This window comes from Phasianus colchicus, chromosome 3 (genome assembly GCF_987193195.1).
Source record: "Phasianus colchicus chromosome 3, bPhaCol1.hap1.1, whole genome shotgun sequence".
In the NCBI taxonomy this organism is placed as follows: domain Eukaryota; kingdom Metazoa; phylum Chordata; class Aves; order Galliformes; family Phasianidae; genus Phasianus; species Phasianus colchicus.
The window spans coordinates 43,161,552-43,182,576 of NC_143438.1; the positions used below are offsets into that span (position 1 = coordinate 43,161,552).

Genomic DNA, 21,025 nt, shown 5'->3' on the forward strand with positions numbered 1-21,025 from the left:
TTGTATGCTTTCTATCTATATAATATATTCTGGACCTCAAACAAAGCTGATGCCTGCCTCCAGCAGCTGCAGGGAGCCTCAGAGCTATCTGCACGGAGCAAGTTCCTCAAACACCAAAACTTTCCACAGAACTCCCAGTGTGCAACACATGGACTGCCCCCTGGCTGGAATGCTAAGCATCAGATAGAAGCCCAGGCTGTGGGGAGCAGAGACATTTCCAAAGTTTGGTATAGTGTGGCTGAAGTTCACAGATGCTGGAATTATGGCACTTCAGAATTGGGTCAAAATGAAGTCGTTAATTTGATCCTAAAGGAAAAGCAGCAGTTAAACAAATCCAACTAAATAAAGCTTATGCAGTCCTCTTATTTAAAAAATAACAACTAAGGAAACCAGAAAACTGTAAAAGCTTGCAGTTGTTCCTTTCCCATACCAGTATTTAATGATGGTTGGAAAAGTCTCATTAAGCACGTCCAGTGCATCTGTGCTCTAAACTCCCACGAGCTGGGAGTTTAGAGCACATGAGCACTATGAGCAGTAGACAAAGAGCTCTCTGAAAGGTGCCGCTGCATATCCTGCAAGTTCAGCAGCAGAGTATTTAGGACATTGATCCTTTTCTAACTATGCAAGAGTTGAATAAACAGTGTTTGCAGGTATGAAATACCTCTGTCATGAGTTCTATGTAAATGCTGCAAAATGGTTTGTACTTCCATTCAGGTTTCTTGTAAAACACTGACAAGACCACAAGCCAAAAGAAATAAAAGGATCAAAACCAAATATGTAGCTTAGTAATGCAACAAGTCCCACTGCAAACATGAAACAGTGAACAAAACTGGTATTTCAGACTACACTATAACATATAGGCTCCAGGCTGCTTGCTTTCAGGACAGCATTTTACTTTCTTCATATTTCAGGACACTGTATACATTCTCAAAGCAGTCTAAGAAAGCTTGCCTACCTCACAAGCTTTTGTTGTAATGTTTCTGCAGTCCCCGGAAGAAGAGTGGAAACTGTTATCAGGAACATCAGAAAACACAGCACCTGCTACTCTGCCACTCGCAGTCTCCCCAGCTGAAGCTACTGTGGCAACATTGGGAAAAGAAGGCAGAAGGATCACTACTGAGCTATACTGACATCAGCAGGAAGGTTTTGGAAGAGAGATCCACAATTGACTTATAAGAGTGGGCTTTTATCTTTCTACAAAATTTAAAAAACTGCACGTCAATCAAGTTCCCAGCCATGCTAAGAGAGACACTGTGAGCTTTTCTACTGCAGTAATACTTTAACCAAACAAAAAGGGTTTTGAAAATATTTTATTTAAAAAGAAAAAAAAAAACTTCAATAAACAACTACGTCAAACCTATTTCTTTGTTCAATTTCTGAAGGTTACTGTTATTTCAGTAGTTAGCAGGGGTAAAAGAAGTTTTCCCTAAGAATGTGTTTACATCACAAATCAGGCTGCTGTCGCTTGGCAATTAGCATACAATCAGCTTTTCATGGGATGATTGACACTATACTGGTGTGACTTACTGAAGAAATCCAAACAGCTCAGAAGAGTGCAGGTGGAAGACCACTGCCAAAAAGCAGGCGCCAAGAACTTGGTATTTTCCACTGTGAGGAAGGGTCTGGTATTTCCCTCTCCGGAGAAGCATCTGTGGAAGAATTTCTCTGCAACAAGGACAGAGTAACTCCTTGAAGTTTTAAATAATAATGCAATTGAATGCAATTCTCTCTCTGGCATATTTATCAAAATCATGGGCAGCCTTTCAAGGGTCAGTGTCACGATGGACAGCTTTAGAGAAAAATACTGGAAGCTCTAAGCAGATGAAATCTTTAGAGTTTCCACCACCTCTGTCCAAGGTTTGTTTTTTTGGGTGGGAAACTTCCCAGCACAATTTTAATCAGAACATATCTTACATTTGGCCTGCTCTTGGTGACTGCAGGCCAAAGTGAAGCCAGCCAATACAGAAAATGAAAATAGCTGATATAAAATATGAAAACTCTAAAACAAACAGCACTTACTCTGATTTCAATTAGCTGAAGCCATTCATTTAGATAGTTAACAAGCCCAAAGGCGTCAGGAATATTGTCCCCTTCTGAGCAGAATTTGAGAAGAACTGCCATGTGGATTCCTTTGGAACAACTGCAACAAAAACAGGCAGGCTTTTCTGTTTCTTTTACAAATCAAGAACAAATGTATTTGTGTATTTAGCACAACAGGCTGTATATGGTCTGCTTTAAAAGAAGTATTATACTAAAAAGGAAAATGCAGATTTCCATGTACTATATATACACATGTAATCCTTATATTATATATATGTATATATATATATGTATATGGGTATATGTATATATACCCATACATACACACACTTTTTTTTTCTTTTTTTTTTTTTTTTTCCCTCCAGACTTCCTTGGTTACATTTCCACACTTAATGTTTGCTTTCTAAACCTTGAAATTATTCTTTCCTTTGCAAGGCAAGAATCCTGTGTCACAGAGGGTTACTCAGGGTCTCCTCTACATGGAGTTTGCAACCAGAGTGCTGGCACTTTTGCCCTAGCAGGGCATTTATACAGAGCCTTCAATACAATCACTTCTTATCCTTCCACGTATTTCAAACAGCGGTTTTACAGGCTGTTACAATTTCCACTTCTAACTCCTACCAATGAAGCAAACTTTCCAAGCCCTGTTTGCTATTGCAACGTTCAGGAAAAAAGTCATTAAAACCCACAGTCAGAGCTGACTTAAGCATACATTCTGTAAAAACATATGCTGAAATTTACCCCTTCCTTTGTTAGACCAGGAACGCTACTTCTGGTAAATGGCTTTTACCATAATGTTGTTTTTGAAGGGTTTTTGGTGGGTTGTTTTTTTGGGGGGAAGTGATACCAACTAGATGGTCACAAAACAGCGTCAATGTGTTTAAAATTAAGTCCTACGATGTATGTGCTACAACAACTTTAATATTTTTTATCTTAAAAGTTCAGTTTCTCTTAGCATTGTCATGTTTTATTCATTTAGGCATGAAGTTTTTGTGTGTTTTTGGTTTAGTTTACTTTGATTTCTGCAGTCCTGGGAGGTCTGAGCTTTTGCATTTATGCACTGTTTCCATAGCTGGAGTCAGCAGAACGCTAAGCACGATATTAGGAACTCCTGCTGCTGGAGATAGCAGTTTGGATGGGTGACAAAAGCAATAGTTAAGGAAAAAAACAACAAACCACGCACACACGAAAAACCAAAAACCCAAAAGCTAATTTTCCACCTGGCACTTATAAAACAAATCCCTTTTGCAGAACTGATATGTTTAGTGCAGTGATTGAGCTTTGCTAGCTAAAGTTTGCCACCTGACATGCTTTTGCCATAATTCCTAATGTGCACTTTTTAACAACAGTAAAGATCCACAACTAATCCATAATAATTTTACTCATGCATTAGAGTCACAGAATGGCTTGGGCTGGAAGGGACTCAAGGATCATCAAGTTCCGACCTCCCTGCTGCATGCAGGGCCACCAACCTCCATATCTGGTACTAGATCAGGTTGCTCAGGGCTCCATCCAACCTGGCCCTGAACACCTCCAGGTGCTCTGATAGGAAACCTGATATCCTTTATGCATTTATCTCCATACAACTCACCTCTCAGTAAACAACAATTTTGTGATGCCTCCTCCAGGAATATGTAGAACTTTTTCTGTATCACTTATTCCAGGATAAGCTGCTACTTTTTCCATTTCTTTCCATTTCAGCTCCTGCATATGGCCTTCAATTGCTTTCTCAAGAGCTGGTGTAAGCAGGTAGCGCAGCGGTGTCCTAGGAACAAATCAAGAATGTATTCAGTCTGACAATAAAAGACAGCACTGAAGTTATTATTTGTGAAGAAAGAAGCTGCAAGCATTGAGGACCTCTAGCCTGCAACAAAGAATTGCAATACTCCCTTCTTCTCCAAGCCAAAGTCTACAAGTATTCAGTGGCTTCAGGACAATATACACAATTTTCTGCCACAAATATAACTAAGTTATCCTTTTTAGATGCTTTTGTAACTGGCAAATAGCACATAAGCAGATAAGTAGGAGAACTTTTGCTGCTAAAATCATTTACATATAAAAGGTGACTTTTCTTCCTTCAGATGGGAACAGGTGGGAAACTTTAATGTTAAGGTAAGTATGGACTTCACTGTTACACAGTATTCATAATAGGCTCACGCTACAGCTACCCCCAGGCTTCAAAAAGCTGTTTTCTGCATGTGTTATTCTCAGTCTTTAGTGACTCTGGTGTCAGAGTTGTGGCGCTCATGTTCCCCTTCACAAAAAAAGGTGAAACGGGTACAACTTATGACTCAGAATGTGCAAAATGAGTATCACTCCTTCCCACTTCTCTCCATCTTAGCTGGCCGTTCTTTAGACTGCACACAAACAGCACTGGGAACTCTATCTGGGATGCACATAGACCTAAGCCTCCTTTAAGGCTCTACACATGGATACAGCCTGGAGATCTTGCCATATACTGAAAATCCTCAACATGCAGAATAATCAGTGAAAGGTTAGGAGACTAACTAATATTCTACTAAATCTTAGATATCTGATCTGTGACCTTGAGCAGCTGGTGGTCCTTGACAGGAAGAAATACAGAAGTTAAAACTGAGACTTGACAGTGCAGGCCAAGCACGGTGTCCTTACAGTGTATTATTTGCTCTGGACTTCCAACAGGAGTAAGTTCAGAGACCAGCGCTGTGTAACATGAAACATTTCATACGTTATTAAAACAAGATGTCCTATCTACACAGCAAAGCAAAGTAATGAAAAGTACTACAAAAAGAGGGAAAAAAGTCAGACTGCCAAAAAGAACATAAACATTAAATAGATCTTTTAAGGACACAAACATACCCGAGGAGCTGTTCGTCATCGCGCTGGTATGCGTGGCTGCTGGACAGAAGAATGACTCTGGCACATTTGCTGCTTTCCACCCAAGAAAGCAGTGTTTGACAGAATGGCCTGTACTTGTTCTTTATGCAAAGACAGAAGAAAATGAAATAAAAATGTTTTGCGTTGATAAAAAAAATACCAAAAGAGATGTTGTATTTAATGCTCATCTTTGTAGAGATTTTTTCTTCACATCCATTAAGCTCACAGGTTCACTTTTAGTTTCAAAAAGCAGAAGACTGGCAATTTATCTGATTAAAGCTATACACATAATGATTACATTTATTAAGAGCACACAACTAACAACATAAGTGCCATAAGTGCCAGAGGAAAAAGCTTTAGAATAATGTTTAAATCACATCATATTCTTCCGTATTTTGCCAAAAAGCAATGTCAAAAATTAAGCCATTACAATACAAGATACATACACAAAGGCAAGAACTGTATGAAGAAAAGAGAAATGGACAAAACTCAGAACATTCTGTGTTTTGTTCGAGACTATTAATAACTAAGGACTTGTTAACAGTAAGATCTAACAATACAGCTGAGTTGTTCTGGGGTTTGGAAAAACAAAACTAAACCTCAGCCCTCAGAGAGTGCTGAAATCAGCTTTGAGACAAAGCTGTATTCATTACAGAAAGTGTCACAGCACTGAGGAGAAAAATGTTTTGCTAGATTTTGGTCTGTTTTAAGAAAACGTTTTCTAGCCTGGCAGACTACTTCTAGTTGTGCTTCTTTGGTTTGAGTCATTTTGTAAAATTGACCCAGGGTGCCTGAACCATCTGCCCACAGAACTGCAACTACTGACAAATGAGCTCAGAAGAATCAATGGATGCACGTACCTTTATAAAAGGTGATCTGATCTGCAGAACTACAAGTTTCTTTGAAGGCAATGAATACACTACAAGGAGAAATAATGAAGCTTTTTAACAAAAAAGGAAATCTGGACTTAGAAGTATACAGACTTATCTGCTTTACAAACCTGAGGATAACCTTTCAGTTATCAAATCCAACTACTGGAAAACCCGATTGCTGTTAAAAATAAAAACCTATTTTTGTGCAATGTCTTCACTGGAACTTAATTTCACTTCTCACAGATTCAAAAGATTGAATGAAACAGAACATAAGAAGATCTGTCTCTTATGATGATTCAGGAAATTCTTTTGTGCAGCTTTACAACGATTCTGACAGATTATTTTGAAATTTCTATGATTTAAGAGCAAAAAAAAAGGAAGAAAAAAGAAAGGAAAGAAACGCTATGACTGAGATGGGGCAAAACCCAGTGAATTTAAGGGGGAGAAATAAGGGGGAAAATACAAACATAGGCAAGGAGGGAGAAACACCCTTCTGCACCAGAATGCAGCTTGCATTCCTGCACCTGAACTACATGCACACTTCTTGTTGCTTAGGATTAAAACTGTTGGGAGTTTTGGCTGCACTGCAACATGTTGTGAGTCAGCATTTCTTACTGGTTCTATATGTCAAACTGGTTACCAAAAAAAGTAAGGCCTAAGAGTTTCCTCTGCAAGTCTAAACACATTCTTATTCCTAAGACAGAGACTTAGTTATTGAAGCTGTTATTATGGACTTTAGTTTAAACATAGCTCCCATAACCAAAATGTAACAACAAAAAAAGTAAATGCAACCTTCTTTGCACTGCATGCATCTTGCAAACACTCTAAGCATTCAGTACACACCTTCAGCATTTATGCTCAGCTCCACTGAGTTCTCTTTTGTTGTTGCATAAGGATTATTCCCCACCATCGGCACCAGGCAGTCGGTGTAGAAGTAGCCCACTTTAGGCATGCAAAGTGTGGAGATCACTAGATCTACTGCCAGCTGGCCAACGTTTCCCACCGACACCGCTGGCTGAAGTAACAGAAATCAATGGATTACAACATGTTTTACAGAAAATACGTTCTCCAAACAGCGAAGGTTCAAGATATTTCATTTCTGACTAAAGGTGATTTCTTTAAGTGACAGCTCATTTTCAGGCAAAGATGGCTATCCCTTAGGTTGGCCACCCAAAATCACACTGGCCACTTCTGTAAATAACCCTGTCTCTCACTGTAAACTTGAACAAAGTTTTGAAACTTGTCTTCTTCCACCCCTCTTTTTTTGAGGGCGGGGAGGGGGAATGCAGAAGTGGTAAAAAAGTCACTCTAAAAACAAATGCAGAGATTGGCAGACCTCAAGTGACACCTAATGGTAACGTCGATATTACACATTCAACTAGAAGCTTCAGCTTGAGCAATATGCTCTGCCCTGGTCTCAGCTGGGACGGAGCTAAATCCCCAATAGTAGCACTGCGTTCTGCCCCTCGGATGAGAACAGCGCTGACACCACACTGCTGTTATGGCTGCTGCAGAGCAGCGCTCACAAAGCCAAGGCCACCTCGGCTCCTCGTGCTGCCCTGCCAGCATGGGGCTGGGGGTCCAAGGAGCTGGGAGGGGGCAGAACCAGGGCAGCAGAGCCAGAGCGGCCCAGGGGACGTCCCATCCCACGCCATGTGGCGAGGTGCTCGGCAACAGAACTGGGGAGGGGGGGGGAAGGTTGGCTGTGGGCTGGGTCAGAAGGTGGTGAGCAATTGCAGCGTGCTTCACTTCTGCACGTTCTTCTCTCGTCATTATTTTCCCTTTTCTGCCCTGTTATCGGCACGCACGTTTTACCTTTCTTCTCTCTCGCCCCCTGGAGGCGTACGTGAGCCGGGGGCTGCGCGGTGCTGCGCTGCCCGCAGGGACGGGACAAGGAAGATTCCGGCGGTGAGGCGTTGGCTCGGCTGCCCACAGAGCTGCCCCCCATCCCTGGAGGCGCTCAGACCGCAGCCCCCCGACCTCCGTCCCCCCCCCAGCACCGCGGGCGGGTCCCGGCAACCACTCACCATGAGCAGCGTGAAGCCCTCGAAATCGGGGCCGCCGCCATCGCAGGGCACGAACATGCCGGCAAGGCCGCACTCGGAGATGGACGCCGCACGGCGCGGCTCCGCCCGCTTCCCTCCCCGCCCCGCCCCGCCCTCCTCGCGTCGCGGCCGTTGGGGCGGAGCTCCGCCCGCGGCCCCGCTGCCGCCCGCCGCCATGGCGCTGCAGCCCGGAAAGGGTTCGGAGCTGAAGCGGCTCATCCAGCAGCAGCTGCAAAAGGTGAGCTGTGTCCCGGCCGGCGTTTTGCCTCCTCGTTAGTGTGGCGCTGAGGGGGGGAGGAAATGGGCATTGCCTGCTTTTGTGCCTTAGAGAACTAAGAAGCGGTCATTCGAAGTTTTTATTTCTTTGTCTCCCTCAAAAGTCAAACGGGAAGCGCGTGGATTTGCAGGTGTTCGTGAGGAAGGGGTTTAATGCGTTCAGGTTCATCGTGTGCACAACGCTTTTAATTGGTAGGGCTGCTTTGGGGAGGCGGTGTGACTTCCTCGACTGGTTCTTATTTAATCCAAGAGCTCATGGGCACAGTGTGCAGAAAGTACTGGCAGTCCTACAGATCGCTGCTTTAGGCGCAGCTGCTGTCAGGAGCTTCTCTCTGTAGCATGTAAGGAGTTCTCTTTCAGATGGACGTCCATGGCAGGATCCGAGAAGTTCTGGCGGAGACGATACGTGAGGAGCTGGCACCTGAGCATCAGCAGCTCTCCATGGAAGATCTGATAAAAGCCTTAAGACAACGAGGAATCATCGACGACGTTATGAAAGAACTTAAATTTGTCACTGTGAGAACCTTTTAAAGAGTGAAAATACTTTGCTTATTCCTCTTACTGATGTGGTGTCTTGTCCAAGCTCTAGCCCATGAAAAGCATAGAATCACAGAACGGCTTAGGTTGAAGGGGACCAACCTCCGTGCCGTGGGCAGGGCTTCCCCCCAGCAGCTCAGCTGCCCAGGGCCCCGTCCATCCTGGCCTTGAGCGCCTGCAGGGATGGGGCACCACAGCTTCTCTGGGCAGCTGTGCCAGCGCCTCACTACCCTCTGAAAAAAAATTCTTCCTTCTATCCCATCTAAATCCATCATATTTCAGTTTAAAGCCATTGCCCCTTGTCCTATGTCTATGCTCTCTGACAAAGTGTACTTCTCCCATTCTCTTATAGACTTCCTTTATGTACTATTTCTAGTGGTTCAAAAAAGGCTGTAGCAACTTGTGTTTTTTTTGGGACCAAACTGTGTGTGCTAGATTTGGTGTAGTGGTAACACTACACTGTCAGTGTTTACTCAGTTTTTGTTAAGTCTCACGTACAAGAGGAATAACATTTGATTGGAAAGGAGAATCTTTAAATTTTATAAGATTATGGGAAGAGTGATGTTGCCTCACTTAACATCTTAAAAATTCTTTTTTGTGATTCCAGGATGTGAATGGAAAGGAGAGGACTTCATCTCCAAAACCATCAACACGTTTTGCTGATAGAGAACCACCAGTTTTGAAAAAAAGTATGTTGCTTGTTTGTTTTAATATTTCTGGATTGTAGTTTCAATAGAAATGTCAAATGTAGGATTATTAAGCTCGGAATTAATAATCCAATATGAACTGGATTCATTTAAAGCCTCCAAAGAGGAGAAAAAGATGTCTTCCCTGCTTATCTAAAGGATGTAAGTTTGTGTGACTGACACAAATTCAAGCTTTATGTGATAGTAATGTTTCATTTGTTTTACATTAAGACAGCTTCCGTGTATTTTAAAATCACTTTCTCCTAGGGATATATTTTCAAAACCTTTATTATTTCTTTTTATTTCTATTCTCCTGTTAGTCAGCTGATGTTTAACATGCTTCCTGGGATTTGTTTGTAGTCTCTTCATTTTTGTTGCTACGCTTTACAGCTAACATTGACCCAACACGAAGGTATCTTTACCTTCAGGTTCTGGGTGGAAAAGCTTTTCTGGAACATCTTCAGGAACCAGATCCTCTGCCTGGCCAAATCTGTTCTACTTTTACTCTGTGTCTACATTTCCGAAATCAGCGTTTCCGTACTAAACCTGTTCCCTGTGGTTGTGAGCCTGATTTCCATGATGGTTTTTTACTTGAAGTTCACAAGGAGAGCCTAGGTAAGGAACATCATGAATTTAAAGCTGATGCTATGTTGTTTCTTTTGTTTCGTTTCATTGGATTTATTTTTGACTTTATAGTTATTCCAAAATAGGTCTGACATTATTTAGCATGTTTCTTTCCTATTTATTATTATATTTTTGTAGGGAAATTGATAACTATATCAGGTTTCACTTCTAGATCTTTCTCTGTTCTTACCTTGTCTTTTCCACTCTGAAGTAAGTGGCATAGTCCTGGGCACCCTGCTTGAGAAGGGACACCCTTCTAGAGCAGGGGGTTGGGTCAGCTGATCTCCAGAGGTCCCTTCCAACCTTGAACATTCTTGTGAAGGTAGATAGAAATTTGCCACCATGCAGAAGGAAAAACTTTACTTGGAGCTCAGTTTGCTATGAGTTGGCAGATACCTGTGGTACAGTCAGTCATCAAACACCTTTCTGCTGTTGGAAGCTGGGAAATGTGTTGACAGATGAATGTTACAGGAAGAATCCTGGAATCAATACTGGCATACAGTAAATAGACCTGAAGCATTCCATGTTTTCAAGAGAATATATGTAGTTATTTTTATGTAGTCATACTTTAAAAATAGTATTATTTTAAGGAGGACTTGGGGTGATAATATTCTGGCTGTTTAATATTGGTTTAATTATGGCAGGTGATGGGAGTAAAATGGTGGATGCAACCACTATGTTATCTGTATGTGATCCCGTGCATATGGTTCTGATCAGAACAGACACGTTTGGGGAGACTACGCTGGTAGCATCCTATTTCTTGGAGTGGCGATCTGTCTTAGCTGCAGAGAACGGCATCACAAATATTGCTGTTGAACTCCTGGGTGTAGGTAAGAATAAATAACAAGTGTTTAATGATGGATTAAAATGTGTGTGTACTAAGTTTGCTTATAAGCTTAGAGTAGTATTTATGGTTTGGTTTGATTTCAGTTCAACTCATGAATTACTTTAAGGTATCCTGAAGAAGAGTTTATGTAAGAGACTGATGGTCAGATTTTTGTCTTATCAAATTGTTAAGAATATGTGTCCAGATCCTGTGCAATAATGCTCCCTGCATCTGGGAGCCTCTGTTATCTCCACCATGTAAACTATCAAACAAACAATAACATAAATCAACAAATGCAACTCCAGGAAAAATATCATGTCAGTGCTCTCAAGTGTAAAATCTAGCTTGTCCTCTGTAGCAGTTGTTGGAGAAAGTGATCTCTGCTGTGCTGTCATGCATTCCAGTAGCTGGAAGCGTGTTTTCTTATAGAAGGGTTGAGTGGCTTTATTTAGGTGCTGAACTGTTGATATACCTCTGTATTTTTCTGTGTCATTTGTCACCGCCACCCTTTTTGACTGTTCTGTCCTAAGTGTTTGGGATAAAACAATTTTAAGTCTAGATCTAGCACTGTCATGTTGTATCTTGACTTCTTACCCTGGTGTTCTGTCAAATCGTAGTTGAATCATTTGAACATGCACTGTCACAGTCTCTACCTGCTGGATATACTAACAGGCCCTTGTTAATTCCAATGGAGATTAAACTCTATCTTCAAAATATTTTTAAGATCAAATGTACTATTTAAATTGTTATTAATTTTCATTATTATTGCATGCTTTTCTTTTTCAGTGAACATGAATGTAGTATGTTTATTTACTAATATTTTGGCATCATTTGCCAACAATCAGCATTGCCAGAATAAAAACTTTACAAAGCGATATGACTTTTTATAGACTCTTAGGTACAGAGGTGTTTATTTGTAATAACTTGTTTAATGCTTACATGGGTGATGGGAGGAGTTCTAATCCAATGTTCTAATTTATTTACTGTTAACTTTTTTTTTTTTTTCCAGAGTAATAAGGTATAAATTTAGATATTCAGGTGCTTTTTCTCCTTTTCTAAATTCTAGACACTGTATAAAATTCATCAAGAGCATCAAAAAGCATGCTGCTATCTCAAATAAACAAGCTACTATGTGATGTTTCTGCTTGGATTGTTTGTTTATCATTCCATATCACTTTTGTAATTTATTCTTTTTGTGGAGTTCAGAATGGTTGAGCAATATGCAACAGCATTAGATTACTTTATAAATAAATAAATATAGAATATGATTATTTGCATGGCTTCTCAGGTCTTCCATAATAAGCTATATGTTGGGTAAAATGAGCTTCACTCTGTTCTGACCACATTAATTTGAGCAGTGAGTTGTACAGTCAGTAAGAATGGGCACTTTCACACTGTGGCTCTTCCAATCTATTTGTAGGTGTCTATTCTAGCATTTACAGAACAGCATTAATCTTGTATGTTCTGATATTGCCTGGAAAGAGGCCTTTAGAGCTCAGATCCAGTTACCAGCTTCTTCAGGCAGGTTATCTTTTCACTCATTCTTGAGTTGAAAATTTAAGTGAAGATCTTTATGTTGTGCATATTTAGAGAAGTTTAGGTTTTTTGTTTTTTTGTTTTTTTTGTGTGTGTGTGATTGTATGATTAAAACTATTATTCCTGCCGTGCTGAAGTTCTGAGTAAAATGAATTTGAAAGGACTGATAGGAATGTATTTTGGTTCAAAGGTACAGAATCAAAGGTTTCTGTCGGCGTTTTGAACATCAGACTTGAAATGTATCCACCGCTTAGTAAGATGCTGTCTCCAGAAATAACAAACACTCAGGTAAGTAATATCCTGGGGGTGAGGGGGTGACCTATTCTTTTATTAGCAGGGGGAATGCTCACTATACAATTACTTATGTAGATGTAAGGAGCTGTGGGTTTTTGAATGTGTTTTTTTCCCTACTCAGTTTAAATGCAGTTATCTTGTTTTTAACTACTTTGTTTATACTGATTATTACTTCACTTGAAATTTTACTGTGTTTATTTTTGTTGATTACTTACATCAAAATTTTAGGAAGTGCAATAAGTAAGGTACTATCTGAAGGATGTTAAGTGTATTGTGTATGTTTCCTTGCTCTCTTTTCCCATTTGAAAAAATAATTTCAGTGGTCAGCTATTCTGCTTGATAAGCTGGTGTTGGCCTGAAGGTGCTTACAGATATTATTCCATGCATTGCAAGCTGAGTAATCCTTCTGTGCAGACATGCATCACTGAAGATGAACACCTCTTCAGTCAAGCTTGATATATGAGCCTAGAAACAAGAAATGTATATAGAGTTTCATTGGATTTTCATTTAAAAATACTGTTCTTTAGCACTGGTTGCGTGCTGTCATATTAAACTTCATTTTACATATACAAGGATCATGTGCTAGTATGTATATTGATTACGTTTTTTGTTCTTGTTTAGAATTAGTGTGTATGTGAATGGTTATGTTTATTTTCCTACCTGTAGTTCACTTTGGAACGTCAGAAGATAGCGGAAAAAGAACGTTTATTTCTTGTGTATGCTAAACAGTGGTGGAGAGAATACCTGCAGATTAGGCCTACGCACAACTCAAGGCTGGTAAAGATTTTTGCACAGGTTTGTACTTTTTACAAATACACCAATCTGTTCTTCAAGTTATTTTTTTAATCTTAGATATGTTTTTGAAGTTTGCGTATGTAGAATCTGTATAGATTTATGATCTGGTTACATTCCAGTCAGGGCTACATGTGACATAGCATGCTGAAAATGAAGTTTTCAAGAATTGAACTATGTATACTGAAGCTGAAGAGCGTGATTCATAAAGAAAGGCTGCTCCAAGCACCCCTGGTGTAGGAGGTAGCTAAGCCATTTTAGTTTTTTCCTTGAATAACTACAAATGGCAAATGCTTAAGTGATCTATATAAATTATTGCAAACAAGTTTTATACCATAATAAATAGTTGAGTTACTGGATATATTGGAGCAGATCCACACAATATTTGAGCACTCTGTGGTCAATAAAGTAATCTGGCTGGTGAATGTTGCATGGTAGCTACAGACTAAATCATTGGCTAGTAAGTTACTGTGCATCAGTTCTTCCTTGGTGACTGCTCCTCAGTAGTAGGAGTGGTTAAGATATTTTGTGGTTATCATGATAATATATGAATTTAACTGGCACAGATGATGAAATAACTTCCGGAAGCAATCCACACCTACTGTTTGTCTTCAGGGGAGTAAGGTCTTCTTTCTGCACCAGCTGTGTTCAGGAGTAGTGTTAACTTCCATGTAAGGGTGTGGTGGGTTCATCTCACTGCTGAACACACCTGGCACAGCCAGGATGAAGGCTTCAGTGAGGTCTAACAGTAGCTATGGGTATTGTTTCTGGAAGTTTTAACAGTACTATTTTTTTCCCCCCATATTCAGGATGAAAATGGAGTAAACCGTCCAGTATGTTCATATATCAGACCACTTCGAGCGGGCCGGTTGCTAGACACACCTAGACAAGCAGCACGATTTGTCAGTGTCCTGGGTTATGAAAGAGCTCCTGTCATTGGAGGAGGTGGTGGCAAACAAGAACAGTGGTGCACACTTCTTGCGTTTATATGTAGAAACAAGGTATGTAAATACAGTCTTTGCATGACACCTTTATAATTGGCATGAAATTAGTAATTTAAAACAGGTTGCAAAACGTGGACTAAATCCATTTCAGAGAACGCTTAGATGCAAGTAGCTTTTTTAAGATCTTTCAAAATAGAGACGGATGTTAAATATTAGACGAGGGCTTTTGGACGTTGTGTTGAGGGACATGGTTTAGTGAGAACTATTGGTGATAGGTGGATGGTTGGACTGGATGATCTTGTAGGTTTTTTCCAACCTTGGTGATTCTGTGGAGTCAACTTTCTTCAGTGCTGTTGTTGGAATCCATTTTTCAATGCATCCATTGGACATTGAAGTTGCTTTGCTTGCTTCTCTAAGATCCTATGTGGCTATTCAGTGAATCGATGCTTAATTCTGTACTGATTGAGGAAGAGCTTTTTTGGAAAAACCAATTTTGTAGATGGTGCTAAAATGTATTGATGTAAGTCTTTGCATTCAGTTTATGCAAGATAGGGTTTTTCACTAAAAGTTTCCACCTAGTTCAAGTTTTGTATCATATGACTATGATAAATGAAACAAATCACACTCATTCTGGATTAGTATTTTTATGTTGAATTCATTAAAGTAATACTGATCCCTTTTAATGCTTATTTGGAGTAATTGGTGCTTTTCATCACGACTGAGATACTCAAAATCTCAGTAATGTGTTTATAAAATGGGGGTGCACATGCAAGCAAAGCAGGGCAAGGAGTTTGTTTACTACTTTCCCTCAGCACACACATGTTCAGCCACCTCCAGGAAGGCTAGTCTCATCATGTGTAATGGTTCCTTAAGGAAATAAAAAAAAGCCATCACCACAAACATCCCCTTTTCCTCCTTCTTCACCCCAGCTTTTATTGCTGAACACTATGCCTTGTGGCATGGGACATCCTTTGGGCAGTCTGGGTCAGCTGTCCTGTTTCTGTCCTCTCAGCTCCTTGTGCCCCACAGCTCCTTGCTGGCAGGGCAGCATGAAGAGCTGAAATATTCTTGGCTCTGTAAACACTGCTCTGCAACACCTGAAATGGTGTGTTATCAGCATTGTTCTCATAACAAATCCCAAACACAGCACTACATGAGCCACTATATGAGCCTCTATGAGGAATGTTAACTCCATTCTGTCCAAAACCATGACATTCTATTAAATTAATGTATTCGCCAGAAACTTGTTTAAATGTACTTATCTCAATACTTCCTTTGTAGATTATGTTAGAAGAAGATTATGCTATTTATCTAATGAATGCTGTGATTTGTATTAGGGAGGCTTTGTTGCATGTGAAATTGTTTTCTGCTTTTACAGCTAACATTTTGTAAGGCATGTAAGAGGAAAAATTAGACATCATCAGTTCATTGCTACCAATTTCTTAGTATGAAGAAACTTTGTTCTGGTTGACAGGAAATGCAGTGAGACATGACTTTCAGCTGCTTAGAGAGATCCTGTTTTATATTTGTAGTTAAAATGCAATGTTATGGCCTGAACCAGTGATTGAGCACCAGGTGGGAAGGCAGGGCCAACCCAGGGGAGCTCAGGTGCATGTAGTGCACCTGAGTGACTGGAAGGGGTGGAGCCAGAATCCTTCCCAGACCTCATTTAAGGGTTGGCAGTGAAGGCAAGGGTTTCTCTTGTTGGAACCTGAGGCCTTCCAAAGGTAAGCAGCTCTTTTCCTTCATTTCAGTATCAGTGGCAGCTGCATTTGAGCTCGTTTTCATTTGCTGTAGCTAAGGACTTTGCCATCCTGCTATTATCATCCTGTTATAGCATTACAATATTTTTCTCAATGTTGACGGTACACTCAAGGCAGTAAAATTACAGAAGCTCTATATTTCATTTAGTGGCTACGTTTTCTAACTTATGATGTCTAATATTACCTCAGGTAATGTTTGACTACCATATCTTTGGAAGTTTAATTAGAATGTTAGTCTAGTAGATGGATAGGTCCTGGTTTGGGCTTGCGTTTCTATAGTATGTGCATAGATCTTATTTTTCTGCTGTACTCTTTTTACCGTCTTGGATATACTTTGATACAGTGCATATAAAAAATGGAGTTCAAGATTCTTAAGTCTGTAAACCTTAAAGTCCTGGCTTCTGATGCGTGCGTTAGGTAAACAGGAGGGAGACATGACTTGTTAGACAACAACTGGAGAAATACTATATATTTTTTCAATGTTTTTAGCTATGCCTGATAGTCAAACCAACTTACAAACATTTACTATCTAGGGTGACTGTGAAGATCATGCTAACCTTCTGTGCAGTCTTCTTCTTGGCTATGGATTGGAAGCCTTTGTATGTGTAGGAACAAAAGCAAAAGGAGTCTCCCACACGTGGGTAATGACTTGTGGAACCGATGGAACAATTACTTTTTGGGAGAGCTTAACAGGACATAGGTGAGTAAAAAGAAAATAAGAAAACAAAACAGTATATATTGAGATTTGCATAGTTCTTCTGGTGTGGTTTTTTTTGTGTGTGTGTGTGTATATTCCTGTTGGTTTTGTCTTGTTTCTTTGTGATACTTATTTCCATGTCTTCTCATATATTAAGTATTTAGGAGACTTTTGTCTGTGGATCTTTGTTCTGTGTCCTTCTGCTGTTTGGAGAATAACTGGTTGAGTGTGAGTGAAATAGTTCATAACCTACTTTTCTGTGGTTTTAAGCCATATAGGAACTCTTTCGCATCTTGGGGCAACTGATCATTGTGATTTGTGAAGAAATGAAATCTGATGCAGTTGTTTAGGGCCCGTATATATATTTCTTTAATCTTAGTTCATTTGTGAAATCAGTGTTATGTTACTTCATTCCCTGTGGAAATCTCCTCTCACCTGAGGTTTTTTTAGAAGAGCACATATGGTCATTGTGTGCTGTAAGGCTTCGGGAATCTGTTAGTTCTTTCCCTTTTTGTTCCATGGGTTCTGTCTCTCACGTGTGTAGAATGGTACTCGAGCCCAATTTTTATACCAAAATAAAACAGTACGCTCAGGACTTCAGAGAGAAGAACTTCGTGTTTATGGATGACAGTGCTGATCTATATCATTATACTTCTTAGTGCTATTTGAAGCAATACTTTTGGAAACATAACTTTTGTGATACATAGCTGTATGTGACACTGGTAGAAGTACAGTGGGACCATATATTCAAATGTAAAACTGTTGGCTTTGAGAAAAGAGCTGATTAATATCCAGTGTTGAAAATAAGAAATTATGTTTTGCCAGTGATTGCGTATGCTGTGATGAACATCTTAAGCTTTATTCATTTCATTTTGAGAAATAATATGGAAGCTGTATGAATATGTTGTTGCAAAATGTAATTGCTGTTGAGCATCTACTCAATTAATTAGCTTATTTTTCTAGATTTAAGGAATAAAAGTGATTGGTTGTATGCTGCACCTCCAAAATGTGTATGACTACTTTTCTGAAAATAAAGGATGCCATCTTGGGGGAGGGGGGGAATTATAACAAATTTAGGTTATGTTTTTAAAAGGAGAAATGACTTCTGTCCTACTGAAGTATTTTTAGTGTAACTTAAAATACAAAGTGTACTAATAAAAAATTGGATGTTTTTAATCAGGTACATCCACAGACCTATCAACCCTGATGACCCTCCAATAGTTGAACAGCCCAAGCCGTTGTATCCTTATCGCACGATAGGTTGTGTCTTCAACCATCAGAAGTTCTACGGAAACTGTCAGCCCTCTGATGCAGTGGAGGTCTGTGTGTTTGACTTACACGATGAGTCTAAATGGAAGCCCATGAGTGCAGAAGCAATAAAATCTGTGTGTTCTCCTGGAACTGCATCTTCAGTTCCCCCTTTTCCTCCTTTGTGTGCTTCTGCAATAGATGCAGCAGTGACAAGCAACGATTTAGAATTGCAACTGAGAATACTTGTCTCAGAACACAGGAAGGTAATCTTCAAAAACTCTCATTGCGCCTTTATTACCTTAACAAATCACGTTTTTACTGTGTACTTGTTTTGAACAGCTGTTTGTAATGTAAATACTTAAATCTTTGCAGTGTGTTCTCCATCAGCTTTTGCGGAAATGCGGTGTGTTAAAATTGAAGCAACTGAAAAAAAACCATTTGGCGTGACTGTACAGAGCTAGTTTCGATGTCACACTTAGTATTTGCAGTGGCAATTCTGCAGTCTCGTGGTCTTATTCCTCCCATCCTGCCTTTGGCTCTGTTTTGAGAAGCATGATTTTTAGCTTACAGGCATCTACAGGCTACTTATAAGTGCTCTATGAAAGAACTAAGAAGATAAAGTCTGTTTGTCGATGACCTGAGTGTATCCATCACAGTCTTATTTATTTGTCCCTCATTAGAAGCAGGATTTCAGCTGTCACAGTTTTACTTTGAATGCTTTAGGAAATTAGCAGGTATTTCTGGAAGTTAGTTTCTTCCTTAATCCGGATTTCTCTTCTCCCTCCCTTTCTCTCTTCTTCTATACAACTCTCTCTCCCCTCACCCATCCCCCCTTTCCCCCCCCCTTACTATCTTTTTTTGATTGCTCTCTTACTATCTAAAGCTCAAACTTAGTGTGGAAAATGATTCTCAGAGTATGAATCTCATAAACTATAGAAGTTTGCACTTGTGGAATGGGAGAAGGAAAGTGTGTGTGTGTGTGTGTGTGTTCATTCTTTTGGGAACTTGTCCATTGTTTTTTGAAGTGAACTTCCAAGAGACGTTAGAAAAATATGAAGTGAATCTTAGTTGATCTTTTCTATATTTCTACTGTCTGTTTATGAACTAGCACTGTAGTCTTACACTTCTTTCAAAGACACTGTAGCCAAAACATCCAGTTTCTGCTCTGCTAGTCTTGTTTTAATCTTGTCTGATTTAATTTCTTGATAAATGTTTGGTATTTTGTTTGTAGTGTTTGATTCTTGATCCTTCTGACTTGGTGTGTATATTTTACTGCTTCACAGATTCACTTCCAAGAACTACAAGTCAAAGATTGTTCATAGATTTTTCTGAATCTATACAGTATCCAAACTTAAAACTTAATAATATCCTAATATTTTTTTCTGCATGGTTGTCATCATGCTGTGATTTGCTTTGCAGGATCTTGGCCTTTCTACTGTTTGGGATGACCATCTGTCCTATCTATTGTCACCAGCGTTAGCAGCCTACGAGCTTGAACGTGCAACGGGTATTTCTGCAGGAAATGAGGAGTTTCAGGATGCTGTAAGGAGAGCAGTACCTGATGGTCACACGTTTAAAGGGTTTCCAATCCATTTTGTGTACAGAAATGCAAGGAGAGCATTTGCCACATGTCTTCGGTAAGGCTACGTATATACAAATACCAAGTAGTAATGCTTAATTATGAATTGTGGCTTTTTTTGTTGTAGTGAAGTATTAAAGAAAACCAATTTCCTAAAGTTAGAACTGATAGGAGTCTGTGGTATACATAATGAATGAATCACGGGGTATAGTTTTTGTGTTGAATTAGGCAAGGTGAAAGACTTCTAGTGGATTAAATTAAAAGGTGCCTTTTTTTTCTCCTTGAAATACAGTTATTTTAGTTTTTCTGCAGTTGTTGAAAGTGGCCATTGGTAATCTTGATCTTCTCCAACACAACAACCGTTCCACTGCAGAACAGTATTTCTTATTTGGTTCAGCCAACCTTGGATGCTCGTAGTTAACTGTCAAGCAAGTTTCAAATAATTGCATAACTGAAAATTTAAAGAACAGCTTGGTGATATTTGTTGTTCTTGTTTTCTGTCACAGGTCTCCTTTTTGTGAAGAAATAATCTGTTGTAGGGGTGACCAGGTGCGACTTGCTGTTCGTGTACGTGTGTTTGCATACCCTGAATCTGCATGTGCCGTTTGGATCATGTTTGCTTGTAAATATCGCTGTGTCCTCTGAAAAGCAAAATAATTCATACCTCTCTAGTTGTGCAAAATAAGGTACTTGCATATGAAATTATGCAACTGAACAAATATTGTACTTTATATAATGCCACTGATTTTGAATGTGGCGGTGTGTTTGTAGTGAAATGAATTGTGTACACAGTAATGATTATATTTATACAGAGAACTTTATTTTAATAAAAGCTACTTTTAATACTTACAGGAATGTTGGTCAAGTTATTAAAGTGCATATGTACAATATTGGTTTCTCTTTCACAGTTCTGAATTAATGTGAGAACTAATTTAGAAAATAGTCTGTTTTATCTCTGTGTCAGTGGTGTCCAGGGTGTTCTTTATGAATGAGTGAGAGCCGCAGTTACTGAAGTTCATTTATGCTTCCTTGGAAACTTATTTCTGCCTCTTTTGGGGCTAGCAATAGCTTCTAAGGGCAGTCAGCTATAAGTAATACTGTTATAATGCAACAAATTATGATGGCTTTTTATGTTTAAAAACCAGACTTGGACACCTGAACACGTTAATAGCTGTGCTGGGTTTGATAATGTACGTCTGACCTCATCCCTTTTTCCTGAAAAGGTAGTGGATGATTGGAGGGACAAAAAACAGACCTGTAGAGGTTCTTCTCTACACAACTCTATGGTTTTTGACAGTCAAACTTAGTAGGCTTTTGAGTTAGAAGTTGTTTAGGTTAATAACCAGTCCTGATTTTGTCAGATTTTCTTACTCCCATCCATACCTAATTATCTGTCTGTGGTTTTGA

At 39.6% G+C, this 21,025-nt stretch overlaps 3 protein-coding genes across 4 annotated transcripts in view; 2 read left to right on the plus strand and 1 right to left on the minus strand.

The window, feature by feature from the left end:
* The window catches only part of PTPN2 (protein tyrosine phosphatase non-receptor type 2), a 37,066-nt gene extending 35,574 nt beyond the window's left edge, over positions 1–1,492 (plus strand). The window contains exon 10 of the mRNA XM_090137346.1: positions 987–1,492. Within this exon, the coding sequence (XP_089993472.1) occupies positions 987–1,176 (190 nt within the window). The 3' untranslated portion in view covers positions 1,177–1,492. The remainder of the gene's footprint in view (positions 1–986) is intronic.
* Positions 1,493–1,545: 53 nt separating this feature from the next.
* On the minus strand, positions 1,546–7,716 carry PSMG2 (proteasome assembly chaperone 2). The gene is made up of 7 exons (XM_090138295.1): positions 7,584–7,716; positions 6,612–6,779; positions 5,757–5,815; positions 4,879–4,997; positions 3,632–3,805; positions 2,020–2,140; positions 1,546–1,665 (listed from the first exon to the last, which is right to left on the minus strand). The coding sequence occupies exons 1-7, from the start codon at positions 7,714–7,716 to the stop codon at positions 1,546–1,548; spliced, it is 894 nt and encodes a 297-aa protein (XP_089994421.1).
* An 80-nt stretch (positions 7,717–7,796) lies between these two features.
* On the plus strand, positions 7,797–20,467 carry CEP76 (centrosomal protein 76). Of its 2 annotated transcripts, none has more exons than XM_031588991.2 (12): positions 7,797–8,051; positions 8,450–8,605; positions 9,234–9,315; positions 9,703–9,927; positions 10,581–10,766; positions 12,489–12,586; positions 13,259–13,387; positions 14,194–14,385; positions 16,625–16,791; positions 17,969–18,302; positions 19,459–19,676; positions 20,125–20,467. In XM_031588991.2, exons 1-12 carry the CDS (start codon positions 7,797–7,799, stop codon positions 20,261–20,263), a joined length of 2,181 nt encoding a protein of 726 aa, XP_031444851.2. In that variant the 3' UTR covers positions 20,264–20,467. The 2 variants fall into 2 exon arrangements, with proteins under 2 accessions (XP_031444851.2, XP_031444852.2); XM_031588992.2 differs by having other exon boundaries at positions 17,969–18,107.
* The last annotated feature ends 558 nt before the right edge of the window (positions 20,468–21,025 follow it).

Coding starts and splice junctions, on each gene's coding strand:
- CEP76 (XM_031588991.2), top strand. CDS start 7,797: ATGAGCAGCGTGAAGCCCTCGAAATCGGGGCCGCCGCCATCGCAGGGC. Junction 8,052..8,449: donor TCCAGCAGCAGCTGCAAAAG/GTGAGCTGTGTC, acceptor GTTCTCTTTCAG/ATGGACGTCCATGGCAGGAT. Junction 19,677..20,124: donor GCATTTGCCACATGTCTTCG/GTAAGGCTACGT, acceptor TTTCTGTCACAG/GTCTCCTTTTTGTGAAGAAA.
- PSMG2 (XM_090138295.1), bottom strand. CDS start 7,716: ATGGGGGGCAGCTCTGTGGGCAGCCGAGCCAACGCCTCACCGCCGGAA. Junction 4,998..5,756: donor TCAGATCACCTTTTATAAAG/GTACGTGCATCC, acceptor CTTTGCATAAAG/AACAAGTACAGGCCATTCTG. Junction 1,666..2,019: donor TTCAGCTAATTGAAATCAGA/GTAAGTGCTGTT, acceptor TCCTTGTTGCAG/AGAAATTCTTCCACAGATGC.